At 49.1% G+C, this 14,012-nt stretch overlaps 1 protein-coding gene across 1 annotated transcript in view; it reads left to right on the forward strand.

Annotated features, from left to right (window-relative positions):
- helb (helicase (DNA) B) overlaps positions 1-14,012 on the forward strand; it is a 78,534-nt gene that overhangs the window by 13,086 nt on the left and 51,436 nt on the right. The window contains exon 3 of the mRNA XM_072485192.1: positions 7,494-7,687. Within this exon, the coding sequence (XP_072341293.1) occupies positions 7,494-7,687 (194 nt within the window). The remainder of the gene's footprint in view (positions 1-7,493; positions 7,688-14,012) is intronic.

Raw genomic sequence — 14,012 nt, forward strand, 5'->3', positions numbered from 1 at the left:
CCCCAGTATTGAGGACTATTGTGGAGGAGGTGTTGTTTATTCTTCCAGATTGTGGTCTGTGCATCAGAAGGTCGAGGATACAGTTGCAGAGTGAGGAGCCAAGTCCTAGGTTTTGGAGCTTTGATATGAGCTTGGCTGGGATTATGGTTTTGAAGGCGGAGCTGTAGTCAATAAATAGGAGTCTGGTGTAGGACTCCTTGCTGTCGAGATGCTCTAGGGATGAGTGTAGGGCCAGGGAAATGGTGTCTGCTGTGAACCGGTTGCGGCAGTATGCGAATTGCTGTGGATCAAGGCGTTCTGGGAGTATGGAGTTGATGCGCTTCATGACCAACCTCTCAAAGCACTTTGTTACGATTGATATCAGGGCCACCGGACGGTAGTCATTGGTGCACGTTGCCTGGTTCTTTTTTGGCACCGGTATGATGGTGGTCTTCTTGAGAAGCATTGTGAAGGCAAAATGGATGCTTGGGAAATAAACATTTTGAAAGCCAATTTTCCAAATACAGGAAGCGGTTTCTGAAACTGCGACTAGTCAATTCAGATTTTAGGAAGTACACTGATCGCTGCCACTGGAACTGATTTATTTATTTAAAAAAAAATAAAGTTAGAGTACCCAATTATTTCTTTTTCAAAAATGGGTCAATTTAGCGTGGCCAATCCACCTACCGTGCACATCTTGGGTTGTGGGGGCAAAACCCACGCAAACACGGGGAGAATGTGCAAACTCAATACGGACAGTGACCCAGTGCCGGGATCGAACCTGGGTCCTCAGCGCAATAGGCAGCAGTGCTAACCATTGTGCCACGTGCTGCCCCCCTCTGGAACTGATTTATTAAACAATTATAATTTCCTTTAGATCTTCTGTTTTTAATCAAAGGAGAGGTGTCGTTATAGTTCTCAACTGCAAATCAGGCCCCATGTTTTACATGGTTTGAGTGACTATAACGATTTGATCCACAAATTGAAGGTTTTTTATTTATTTATTTTTTATAAATTTAGAGTACCCAATTCATTTTTCCCAATTAAGGGGCAATTTAGCGTGGCCAATCCGCCTACCCTGCACATCTTTGGGTTGTGGGGGTGAAACCTACGCAGACACGGGGAGAATGTGCAAACTCCACATGGACAGTGACCCAGAGCCGGGATCGAACCTGGGACCTCAGCGCCGTGAGGCAGCAATGCTAACCACTGCACCACCGTGCTGCCCACAAATTGAAGTTTGAGTGAGTGACGTAGAGTGTACAACATTTACCTGCAGTGTTCAAAAATCAACCTGTCAGTCCTAACTAATCAGCTTAAGTCTATCTTCGGATATGAGCTACTATTGGGAATTTAGACAATCACTCCCTGCCATCGACAGTAACTAGTTCAGAACTGAATGTACCTTTGGTGGTGTTGTTGGCTGAAAAGCTATGTAAGTTTAAGGGGAGTGTTGTATCTGCTCAATTCTCAGATACTTCGACCAGTATATTAATCAAAGTTTTACCCAGGTGCCCTTAGCTGCGAGATGAACAAAGGACAAAACACGAGTATAAATTCAACAATCTTTATTAAACACACAATTAACTCATAAATTAATCCAAAATATATAATACTAGAGACACCCAGGATTCGGTTATAATACCCGCACAGACGGCTTGATTGAACTGTGGGTCTGATTCTTGAGTCCCTCTGGTCTGTAGTCATGAAGATGAATCTCACACGCTGTTTCTTCCTCCCTTCTCTGGTCAGTCTTCTTGATCTGCATGGAGTCTTCGCTGCTTTTGTGCCATTTGGCTGCTGATGTGCTGGCTATTGGCGGCGCCTGGGCCATGGTATTCCTTCTTGGTGATATTTGGCTAACCGTTGTTTCAGGGTTTGGCTCATCCACTTGACCTGAGGATTGTGGATGGTGAAGACAATGTAAGTCCCAAGTAATGTTCAACAGGCGACAGACGTTCTGACAGACCGCACCAGTGAAATGGGTTCCTTGGTCAGAGCCAATGCGGACCGGAACTCCCCATCGGGGAATGTAATCTTTGCCAGGAACTTAGCGGCATGGGTGGCCGTAGCTCTTCTGGTCAGAATGACCTCCGCCCATCTGGAGAACCTGTTGACGACGATGAGGATTTTGGGATACCCCTGGCACTCTGGGAGAGTAATATCGTCAACTTGTAAATGTTGGAATGGACCAGTTGTAGCTGGGGTCTCAGTGGGGGCATTACTGTTGTGGGTCCCGGGTTGTTTGTTTGACAGACCATACAGTGGTCAGATACCAGCTGGATATGTTTCTGGAATCCTCGATCCCACCAGCTTTTCTGGAATCAGGCTGTCATCTGTTCCGGGGCAAGTGAATCTATTGGGCTAGAAATGACATCAGCTCCTGTGGTGCGACTGGTTTATAAGTATCCCTCTGTCTCCAGAGGCCATCTTCACATAGCTTGATTCCTGCCTCAATCCATGTCCATTTCTCTTCCCTGGAGCATTCGCCCTGCATTGTTTGTAGACCTTGTACCAGATTACATGTGTCTAGTCTACGTATTTGTATCCGTTTATCTGAGGCAGTACACAGTGAGGCAGCGTCCTTAGCTGCGGACTGATGGGGTATTGTTTAGTACATGACGGCGAGTTTCCGTAAATGTTGCCGGTTCCATTCGCCCACAATCATTCTTAGCTTTGGCTCGTAACTCCTCTTTCTTCTGCCTTTTAGCTTTAGTCCCGCGACAAAGGCGGACGTCAAAGGTCCAAAAGTACTGGCATCTGTATCCCCGGGTCCGATGTTATTCATACCCGAGTGTTCCACAAAGACAGTTTTGAACCTTTTGTCGTATTTCTTTTTAATAAACATTTGATTGAGGTATTTATGGTTTTACAACAACAACCAAATAAACAATGTACATGAATTTATAAACATAGTGCAAAAGCTGTCTTCCTCCCTTACAGGTCCCACCTTTACTAACCCCCTACTCTAAACTAAGCTAACCCCCAGTCTCCCTGCCCCCCCCCCCTTCTGCTGACGGTTAATTTTCCGCAAAGAAGTTGACGAACGGTTGCCACCTCCGGGCGAACCATAACATTGACCCTCTCAAGGCGAACTTGATTTTCTCCAAACAGAGAAAGCTAGCCATGTCAGATAGCCAGGTCTCCGACTTCAGGCTTTGAGTCCCTCCAAGCTAGTAGTATCCGTCTCCGGGCTACCAGGGAAGCAAAGGCCAGAACATCTGCCTCTTTCTCCTCCTGTATTCCTGGACACTTCCGACACTCCGAAAATCGCCACCTCTGGACTCGGTGCCACCCTTGTTTTTAACACCTTGGACATGACATCTGCAAACCCCTGCCAGAATCCCCTAAGCTTTGGGCATGTCCAGAACATGTGGACATGGTTCGCTGGCCCTCCCGCATACCTTGCGCACCTATCTTTTACCCCAAAGAACCTGCTCATCCGGGCCACTGTCATGTGAGCCCGGTGAACGAACTTGAATTGTATCAGGCGGAGCCTGGCACATGTGGACGCGTTGACTCTACTCAACGCGTCCGCCCAGAGACCATCCTCTATCTCTCCTCCCAACTCCTCCTCCCACTTGCGCTTCAGCTCCTCAGTCTGCGTCTTCTCTGACCCCATGAGTTCCTTGTAAATGTCAGAGACCCTCCCTTCTCCCACCCACACTCTAGAAACTACCCTGTCCTGTATCCCCCTTGGTGGTAGGAGCGGGAAGGTTGAGACCTGCCTGCGTAGGAAGTCCGACACCTGCAGGTACCTAAATTCATTTCCACTCGCCAATCCAAATTTCTCCTCCAGCTCCCTCAGGCTAGGAAAGCTCCCCTCTATAAACATATCCCCCATCAATCCCATCTCCGAAACCCTCCATCCATACTCGCCGGGGCAAACCGGTGATTATTGCAGATTGGAGACCACACCGATGCCCCCTCCGCTCCCACGTTCCTCCTCCATTGGCCCCAGATCCTCAGGGCCGCCACCACCACGGGGCTGGTGGAGTAACGTGCTGGCGGGAACGGCAGAGGCGCTGTTATCAACGCCCCCAAGCTGGTGCCCTTGCATGAAGCCACCACCACACTCTCCCATACCGACCCTCCCCCCACCACCCACTTCCTGATCATGGCTATATTCGCCGCCCAATATGAATTGCTGAAATTCGGCAGCACTAGCCCGCCCTCCCCCCGGCTCCGCTCAAGCATCCCCTTTTTTACTTAATGGTCTTACCCGCCCATACAAAGCCAGTGATTACCTTATTGAGCCATTTAAAAAAGGACCGTTGAATAAAGATGGGGAGACACTGAAACACAAACAGGAATCTCGGAGGAACATCATTTTCACTGTCTGCACCCTCCCAGCGAGTGACAACGGGAGCGCGTCCCACCTCCGAAAATTGTCCTTCATTTGGACTACTAGTCGGGCCAGATTTAACATGTGCAGCCGTTCCCATTCCCGTGCCACCTGGATGCCTAAGTATCAAAAGCTTCCCCCTATCACCCTAAGCGGCAGTTCCCCCAGTCGCCTCTCCTGCCCCCTTGCCTGGACCGCAAACATCTCACTTCCAGCCCCTTGAGGCTCTCAGTGCAATTGCCAGCGGCTCTATGGCTAACGCGAACAGCAGTGGGGAGAAGAGGCAGCCCTGTCTCGTCCCCCGATGCAGCCTAAAATAGTCCGATGTCGTCCTATTAGTCCGTACGCTCACAACAGGAGCCTGATACAACAACCTGACCCAGTCAATAAAGCCCCGCACAAATCCGAACTGTCCCAGTACCTCCTTTGTCGTATTCTAACACTTCTTCCACACCCTTTTTTTGACAGGCGGCAACTTTTCCCCAGTCCGTTCTTGCTAAAGGCCTGCGGCCAACGTCTTATCGCAGCCCATCCCACTTCAAGGTGTCGTTCATCTTCACCCAAAGCATCTCGGGCCTCTTTGCTCAGCCGTTGCCCCTCTCATCCGGGTATCATTACAGTCAGAATCTGGACCCCGTCCCAAGGGTGAAGGTTGTAGATCCCTTTGAAACAATCAAGTCGTTCCCACTTCTTCATTCCCCCTTTTCTGGGCTGCGTGAGGTCTTTAGACCATTTGCCAATCTCCTCTGGGTCTGCTGGGATGTGTTGCCAGTGATGAGTGTATTTAGCTGCTACTACTTTGTTACCATTCGTATGAGTTGTTTCTTTCTGTTTAACCGTAACAAGTTTCTTTTTTAAAGGAGCAAGCCGCGCCCGAGAGAGTTCCTCATCAGTGTCACTTTCGTCACTGGAGGACTCCGGAGTTGTCCTCGGCCGGCCTCACACAATTGCATTTTTCGCTGTTCCTTCTATAACAAATTCAAGTCAGGGTACAGGCGAAAGGGGTAAGATCCCTTGGGTGGACCTGGTCCTTGCAATTGCATCGCCTGTTCTTCCCTTGGTCGGTTTTTGAGTCCTTTATTTTCAATCTACAATTTTTCCGATTTAAGTTGTACTTTTTTCAGTTGTTCATGGACCGCTTAAGTTTTTTTGCATCAGTCGGATCGTGATCATACTGGGACTGTTGGATAATCGCGTGACGTTGCCGGACCTGTCCCATTACGGCGAGGGACCATCTGACTTGTGTTTTATCCTTCAAATGCGACGTCTTTCCCCAGACTTTTTTAATATCTTCCAAGGACCACTGTCATTTGGAGGCACCAAATTTTTGTTCGATCTCGGTACAGGTTTTGGGTATCTCTAATTGTTGCTCTACATATTCTTTCAATTTGCAAACAATTTCATCTTTGGTAACATTTGGTGGAGCCCGCCCGCCTTTTACCTTAGTAGGTAGTGGCTGGTTCTTTTTCTCGGTCACGGTGCGACTCCGTTGGGTGGTGTTGAGCTGTGGGGCTTCTTAGTCGGGTTGGTGGACTGTGACAATCACCACCGATTTACTTCAGAGCCCTGTTAGGGGATCTCGAGCCGACTACCAACCAGGAGGGTCCGGGGTCGTGTGGGGGGACACCGATTCCAGACAACGGCTGAGGACATTTTGAAGTGAAGAGGTGTTCTTACCTCCGGGGCCCGATGTGGCCGATGTAGGTCTGATGCCCGGGTCTTCGGTTTCTATTCCTCCAGTGGCCCTGCTCGCAGAGGGACTCCACACGGACAGTGACCCAGACCCGGGATCGAACCTGGGACCTCGGCGCCGTGAGGCAACCGGGCTAACCCACTGCGCCACTGTGCTGCCCTTAGAAATCCTTTACTGGGGTACACAGTCGTTACATCTGGTTTGTACAAAATCACAGCTCTTGTCAATGAGTCCGCCTCTAAAACACATGAGCCAGGCAGTGTCACCACCTGAAGAGTTGATAAGGAGCTGTATTTAGCTTGAAGTGGGGCTTCTGCATCTCACTCAGGGGGAAGTCTCGCCGCAGAGAGCTTCTGGACGCTCCCTAGTCCCAGAAACTGCAACAGACAGGACTGGAACAACAAGCAGCCCCATTGCTCCTGCAACCCCTCTGGAGTTGTAACCTTTATTTTATATTGTCTCTCCGTGATCTTCCTCCCAAAATGAATCACTTCATGTTACTCTGCATCAAACTTTGTTTGCTACTGTTCTGTCCAGTCCACTAACTTGTCTACCCCATTTTGGCATTCTACACTATTCACAGTTCACAGCGCTTCCAAAGTTTTGTATCATCCGCAAATGTTGAAATTGTGTCCGCTGCACTATGGTTTAGGTCATCTATATACATAGAAGGAAGAGCAAGTGTCCCAATGCTGACCCCTGGGGAACATCATTACCAACCTCCCAATAGTCCACAAAACACCTGTTAATTACTCAGGTTCCTGGCACTTAAGCCATGCTGCGACTGTCCCTTTTACTCCATGAGCAAGAGGTTTGCTCCCAATTCTGCCATGAGATGTCTTTTGGAGGTTTATGTACACCACATCAACAGCATTTCCCTCATCAATCTCTCTCTGATTAAAAAAACTCCACCAAGTTAGTTAAACACAATTGTCCGGTAACAAATCTGTGTTGGCTTTCCTTAATTAACCTGCATTCGTCTGATTGACCATTAAGTTTGGCGAGATATTTTGTTTCTAAACTGACTGGCCTGTAGTCACTGGGCTTATTTTAACAGCCTTATTGTTTAATATATTTGTAAACCAGGAAGTAAATGGTCTGCTCCTATTTCTATGCTGCTAGAGGATTGTGAGACCATGAGAGACACTACCAAAGCCTTTAAGGATAGGTTTGATGTTGGAAAAAATAGTAATGAACTAAGGAATATGGGAAGTTTGTACTTACATGGGGTTAGGATTACTGCTTATACAGAAGATAACTCCCATTTATATAGTGTCTTTAACATGGAATAAATCCCAGGATGCTTCAGATGTGTAATCAGAAAAATATTATTTCATATTATTTTAGAAATGGACTGGGGCAGTATTTCAAGAAATTGGCTTGTTGATGTTAATTCGAGTGTTAAATTGATGCATGTGAGAATATGTACATAAGGTAGCATTTGAGATTCAAGTTATTAATTTGCCATTAATTTAGATGAATGGCAAAATATGCAGCGCACTTTGATGTTTCCAAACCTGATGAAGTACCTGCCAGGACTATTGCCACGGCAGGTTTTACATATTTTGATGCCGCAGATGGAAAATGGAAGAAAGCCATTGGCCTCCGGTACACTAGAGGGGTTGGAGCAGATGATTGAGACAGAAGTGTGGAAGCTCGGATTTCGGCTGGTAAGTTCTTTTCTGTGCACTACTGTCAATGCAAACAAATCCCGATTATGTTGAATTTTTGTCTGCGCATTTAAAAGTTGTTTTTTTTAAACTGGCAATTGACTTCTAATGTACCATATTATTTGGCTTCAGGGCTAGGAGGCTGTTTGACCACACAGAAGGGAAGTATTTTGTCCACTCTTAATTTATGCTTGTTATTCATCTCTGATCAGTAGTGAGGCAACTCAATATTGATGTTACTACTTGATATTGCAAAATAGGACTTGCAGAAAGTAAACGGTAACAATGGTCAGCTGGCAACAAAAATATTGGGTGCGATTCAATGGAAACATTCGAAGTGTCATTTTGGGTACGTTTGGGGGGGGTTTCCTGACGGCCAGGTTGGCAAGTTCGCTGCGCTGAGGTCCCATGAGATTCTTGCCATTACTGTCCGTCTCGCTGTCTGATTTGCCAGACTCGCGCCTCAAGTCCTCGCTGCTTTTAAATGCTTCCCTCACCACTCTCTCCCAGTCACTACACAAGCGCAGACCTACTCCTCGCCTTGGGGATGCCGATGTCACAAGGCTTCTCGATGCTGTGAATGAGAGGCGGAGCACTCTGTTCCTCCAAGGGGGTCGGAGGACCAGCAGCAGGGTCAGCAATGCCGCCTGGGAGGCCGAGGCACGGCTGTCAGGGCGGGCAGCATGACCAGGAGGACCTCCGTCCAATGTCGGAAGTGGACCAACAATCTCCAACAAGCTGCAAGGGTAAATTACCACCTCTCTCCTGGCATCAGTTCCGTCTGCCCACTCCAAATTCCCAACCCCCCCCCTCTACAAATCACTGGCTGACGCCTCTCACCCTTCCACATCCGATCTTCGTGCTTGTCCCTCAGAATCGCCTTGTACCCACCAGCAAAACCCCTTCAGGTGCAGTGCCTACACATGCCACCTGCTATAGACCCCCCCTGACCCATCAGGCCTGCGGGTCACAATGCCCTCTCTTTGTCCCCGCAGTAGAAGTTAGCCCATAATAAGCAGGAAAGGGCCAAGACTGGGCCAGGTTGGCAGAGACCCGAGTCCTTAGCCCCTATGAGGAACGAACGCTGGAAATCAGGGGTTTGCCCGAGGAGAGATCAGTCACCATCAGCGAGGTTAGCCTGTACCACAGAGGTGAGGCTCCACTGCCCCTTCACCATGATGACCTGTCTCAAATGAGTTGTTTATGTCGGACAAAATGATCTATCCCTCTCATTGACCACATATCCATTGTCTGGCAGGAATTCCTCCCCCCCCCCGTCACCCAAGAGAACAGGAGAGCTCCAAGACCACCGTGAGGCATCACAGCTATCACCTTCACCTTTCACCATCACAGAGACGGCCACCTCAGTGGGCGATATAATTGGACAATATGGTGAGCACCACACAGTTGCTGATGCACCTCAGTTGGAGGCAGGAACATCCAGGGGAGACGGCAGTCTGAGATCTGCTGGATCCGAGGACTCAGATGGTTTTTAGTCAGATGCCAAACCTCTGGACAAGGTTCTCCCAGGACTAATGCAGATGATAGGACACAGCCATGACATTCAGGAGGGGTTGTCGGCGACATTCCATTGACTGCATAGCCGATTGGAGGTTTCGGGTGCAGGAGATGGTGCGTGACACCAAGGTCAACACTGCTAGGGTGACAGCCGCAGTGAAAAGCCTGGAGCATGACATCCGCGTCTTGAGTGCTGGTGCCCAAGGCATGGCTCAGTCTGTGGCGACCATGGCTGAGGGCCTCGGCATCATGTCGCAGCCACTGAGCGACATGTCCCAGACGCAGGTGGATATTGCTGAGGCACTCCAGAGAATGGCGCAGTCACTGAGGAGCATCACTGAGGGCGTCAACACCATGATGCAGAAAACTGTGAGCAGCCGGGACTGCCAGAGCCAGATGACTCGGAGGCCTCTGGAGCTCACTGCAGCTGCCCCTCCATCCCACGGAGTCCCATCGGTCCCGGGGGAGTCGGGGAACAGGAAGCGCTGGAGGCCAACCCGGGGACTGCCACAAAGGAGACAACAGAGGTCTCCAGTTCTTCTGAATCCCCCCTCCTGACACCAGTGCATCTCAAGTGCAGTTGGCAGAACAGGGCGGCACGGTGATGCCTGTGACACCGGTAGGTCGGCCAGGGCCCTCCGGCTCCAGGCCCTCCAGAGGCCGTCTGCCAACGGTCCGGAAAGCATCCTGGGGACATGCCTAGACGTAGCAATAGACTACGAAAGATCAAGAAGAGTGAGGAGCACTGAGTGGGCCCTAGGGCGGGGGGTTCATGATCTGTAGCTAGGGGGCATGGAAATGCAAATTTTCCTTATTAAAACATGTAACACCGGATACATGTGAAACCTCTGTCACGTTAATCTTCACAGCGGGCCTGCCTGCACCCCACCCCCATTTCCCTCCGCTCATCCCCCCCCCTCCCCCCTCCCCCCTCCCCCCCTCCCCCCCACGCTGTCAGCAAAAAAAAGAGGAGTCAGACCGTTGCAGAAACTGAGGAGCACCAGACCTTTCCTCATAGCGAGTTATCATCACTCTCCTACCTGTACATTGGCCCGCTGACAGTGCCGACACCGACCAATCACCCTGGAGTGATGTTGCACAGACTCTTGGAAGGTGGAACAGGGTGATTGGTGGAGGGGGTGGTGTGATGGGGTTGGGGGAGGGGGAATTGTGGGAAGGAGGGAAATGAGGGCGGGGGGGAAAAGGAGTGATGGGAGGGAGAGAAATGGGGTGGGAGTTAGAACTGACGGACACAGCCATGTCCTATGAGAAACTGGAGACGATGAGGTCCTCCCTCATCCTCTGGCTGCGTAGGATCCTTGCTGCCTCCTGCCCTCCATCCTTCAGCCCCTCCTGGACCACCTCCTCCTTCTCAGACAACGGCGCATGTCCCTTAGAACATAGAACATCACAGTACAGGCCCTTCGGCCCTCGATGTTGCGCCGACCTGTGAAACCACTCTAAAGCCCATCTACACTATTCCCTTATCGTCCATATGTCTATCCAATGACCATTTGAATACCCTTCACGTTGGCGAGTCCACTACTGTTGCAGGCAGGGCATTCCACCCCCTTACTACTCTGAGTGAAGAACCTACCTCTGACATCTGTCCTCTATATATCTCCCCTCAATTTAAAGCTATGTCCCCTCGTGCTAGACATCAACATCCAAGGAAAAAGGCTCTCACTGTCCACCCTAACCAATCCTCTGATCATCTTGTAAGCCTCAATTAAGTCACCTCTAAAATTCTTCTCTCTAACGAAAACAGCCTCAAGTCCCTCAGCTTTCCCTCATAAGATCTTCCCTCCATACCAGGCAACATTCTGGTAAATCTCCTCTGCAGCCTTTCCAATGCTTCCACATCCTTCCTATAATGTGGCGACCAGAATTGCACGCAATACTCCAAATGCGGCTGCACCAGAGTTTTGTACAGCTGCAACATGACCTCATGGCTCCGAAACTCAATCCCTCTACCAATAAAAGCTAACACACCGTACGCCTTCTTAACAACCCTCTCAACCTGGGTGGCAACTTTCAGGGATCTATGTACATGGACACCGAGATCTCTCTGCTCATCCACACGACCAAGAATCTTACCATTTGCCCAGTACTCTGTCTTCCTGTTATTCCTTCCAAAATGATTCACCTCACACTTTTCTGCATTAAACTCCATTTGCCACCTCTCAGCCCAGCTCTGCAGTTTATCTATGTCCCTCTGTAACTTGTAACATCCTTTCGCACTGTCCACAACTCCACCGACTTTAGTGTCATCTGCAAATTTACTCACTCATCCTTCTACACCCTCCTCCAGGTCATTTATAAAAATGACAAACAGCAGTGGCCCCAAAACAGATCCTTGTGGTACACCACTAGTAACTGGACTCCAGTCTGAACATTTCCCATCAACCACCACCCTTTGTCTTCTTCCAGCTAGCCAATTTCTGATCCAAACTGCTAAATCACCCTGAATCCCATGCCTCCGTATTTTCTGCAGTAGCCTACCGTGGGGAACCTTATCAAATGCTTTACTGAAATCCATATACACCACATCAACTGCTTTACCCACATCCACCTGTTTGGTCATCTTCTCAAAGAACTCAATAAGGTTTGTGAGGCATGACCTACCCTTCACAAAACCGTGTTGACTATCTCTAATCAAATTATTCCTTTCCAGATGATTATACATCCTATCTCTTATAAACCTTTCCAAGACTTTGACCACAACAGAAGTAAGGCTCACTGGTCTATAGTTACCGGGGTTGTCTCTACTCCCCTTCTTGAACAAGGCAACAACATTTGCTATCCTCCAGGCACTATTCCTGTAGACAAAGATGACTTGAAGATCAAAGCCAAAGGCTCAGCAGTCTCCTCCCTAGCTTCCCAGAGAATCCTAGATAAATCCCATCCGGCCCAGGGGACTTATCTATTTTCACACTTTCCAGAATTGCTAACACCTCCTTATGACCTTCAAGCCCTTCTAATCTAGTAGCCTGTATCTCAGTATTCTCCTCGACAACATTGTCCTTTTCCTGTGTGAATACTGACGAAAAATATTCATTTAGCACCTCTCCTATCTCCTCGGACTCCACGCACAACTTCCCACTACTGTCCTTGACTGGCCCTACTCTTACCCTAGTCATTCTTTTATTCCTGACATACGTATAGAAAGCTTTAGGGTTATCCTTGATCCTAGCTGCCAAACACTTCTCATGACCCTCCTGGCTCTTATTAGCTCTCTCTTTAGGTCCTTCCGAGCTAACTTGCAACTCTCGAGCGCCCTAACTGAACCCTCACGTCGCATCTTTACATAAGCCTCCTTCTTCCTCTTGACAAGTGTTTCAACTGCTTTAGTAAACCACGGTTCCCTCGCTCGACCACATCCTCCCTGCCTGACAGGTACATATTTATCAAGGACACGCAGTAGCTGTTCCTTGAACAAGCTCCATATTTCCATTGTGCCCATCCCCTGCAGTTTTCCTCTCCATCCGATGCATCCTAGGTCTTGCCTCATCGCATCATAATTGCCTTTCCCCCAGATATAACTCTTGCCCTGCGGTATATACCTATCCCTTTCCATCACTAAAGTAAACGTAATCGAATTGTAGTCAGTATCACCAAAGTGCTCACCTATCTCCAAATCTAACACCTGTCCTGATTCATTACCCAGTACCAAATCCAATATGGCCTCACCTCTCGTTGGCCTATCTACATACTGCGTCAGGAAACCCTCCTGCACACATTGGACAAAAACAGACCCATCTAAAGTACTCGAACTATAGCGTTTCCAGTCAATATTTGGAAAGTTAAAGTCCCCCATAACAACTACCCTGATACTTTCGCTCCTTTCCAGAATCATCTTTGCAATCCTTTCCTCTACATCTCTGGAACTTTTCGGAGGCCTATAGAAAACCCCTAACAGGGTGACCTCACCTTTCCTGTTTCTAACTTCAGCCCATACTACCTCAGTAGACGAGTCCTCATCAAACATTCTTTCTGCCACCGTAATACTGTCCTTGACTAACAATGCCACCCCTCCCCCTCTTTTACCACCTTCCCTGAGCTTACTGAAATATCTAAACCCCGGCACCTGCAACAATCATTCCTGTCCCTGCTCTATCCGTGTCTCCGAAATGGCCAAGCATCGAAGTCCCAGGTACCAACCCATGCCGCAAGTTCACCCACCTTATTCCGGATGCTCCGGGCATTGAAGTAGACACACCTTAAACCACCTTCCTGTCTGCCGGCACACTCCTGCAACTTTGAAACCTTACTCATGACCTCACTACTCTCAACCTCCAGTGTACTGGAGCTACAATTCAGGTTCCCAATCCCTTGCTGAACTAGTTTAAACCCTCTAGAGGAGCATTAGCAAATATCCCCCCCCAGAACCCGTCTTCTCTTCCAGCATGTCGCCCTGTTCCAGGTTGTGGAAGGCAGCAGACACCACAAAGCGGGAGCCCCTCAAATCACCCAAGCCACCCCACCTTTGCGTTCCCTGCCTTCTCTCAAGAGTGCCATCCAGCGAGCCAGGTGTGCTGGCAAACCTTGCTCTGCAAACTCGCCTTCGGCCACATCTAGAGCCCCTAAATCCCAGATCTCTGCCGAGGACATTAGGGAGACCATACTCAGGTGCCCTCCCTTGATTCACACACGTTTTACCCCAGTGCTGAAGGCCAGCTCTTTAGTATTTGATCGGCAGCTGCCTCTATGGCGCTGATGCTCCTTGAGTTCAAGCACACTGTTCAGGCATCAACGTTTGCTTGGCCTGCAGTGCACTATTCATCCTCTGAGACATGGCACATGTGCT

This window comes from Scyliorhinus torazame, chromosome 19 (genome assembly GCF_047496885.1).
Source record: "Scyliorhinus torazame isolate Kashiwa2021f chromosome 19, sScyTor2.1, whole genome shotgun sequence".
NCBI lineage: Eukaryota > Metazoa > Chordata > Chondrichthyes > Carcharhiniformes > Scyliorhinidae > Scyliorhinus > Scyliorhinus torazame.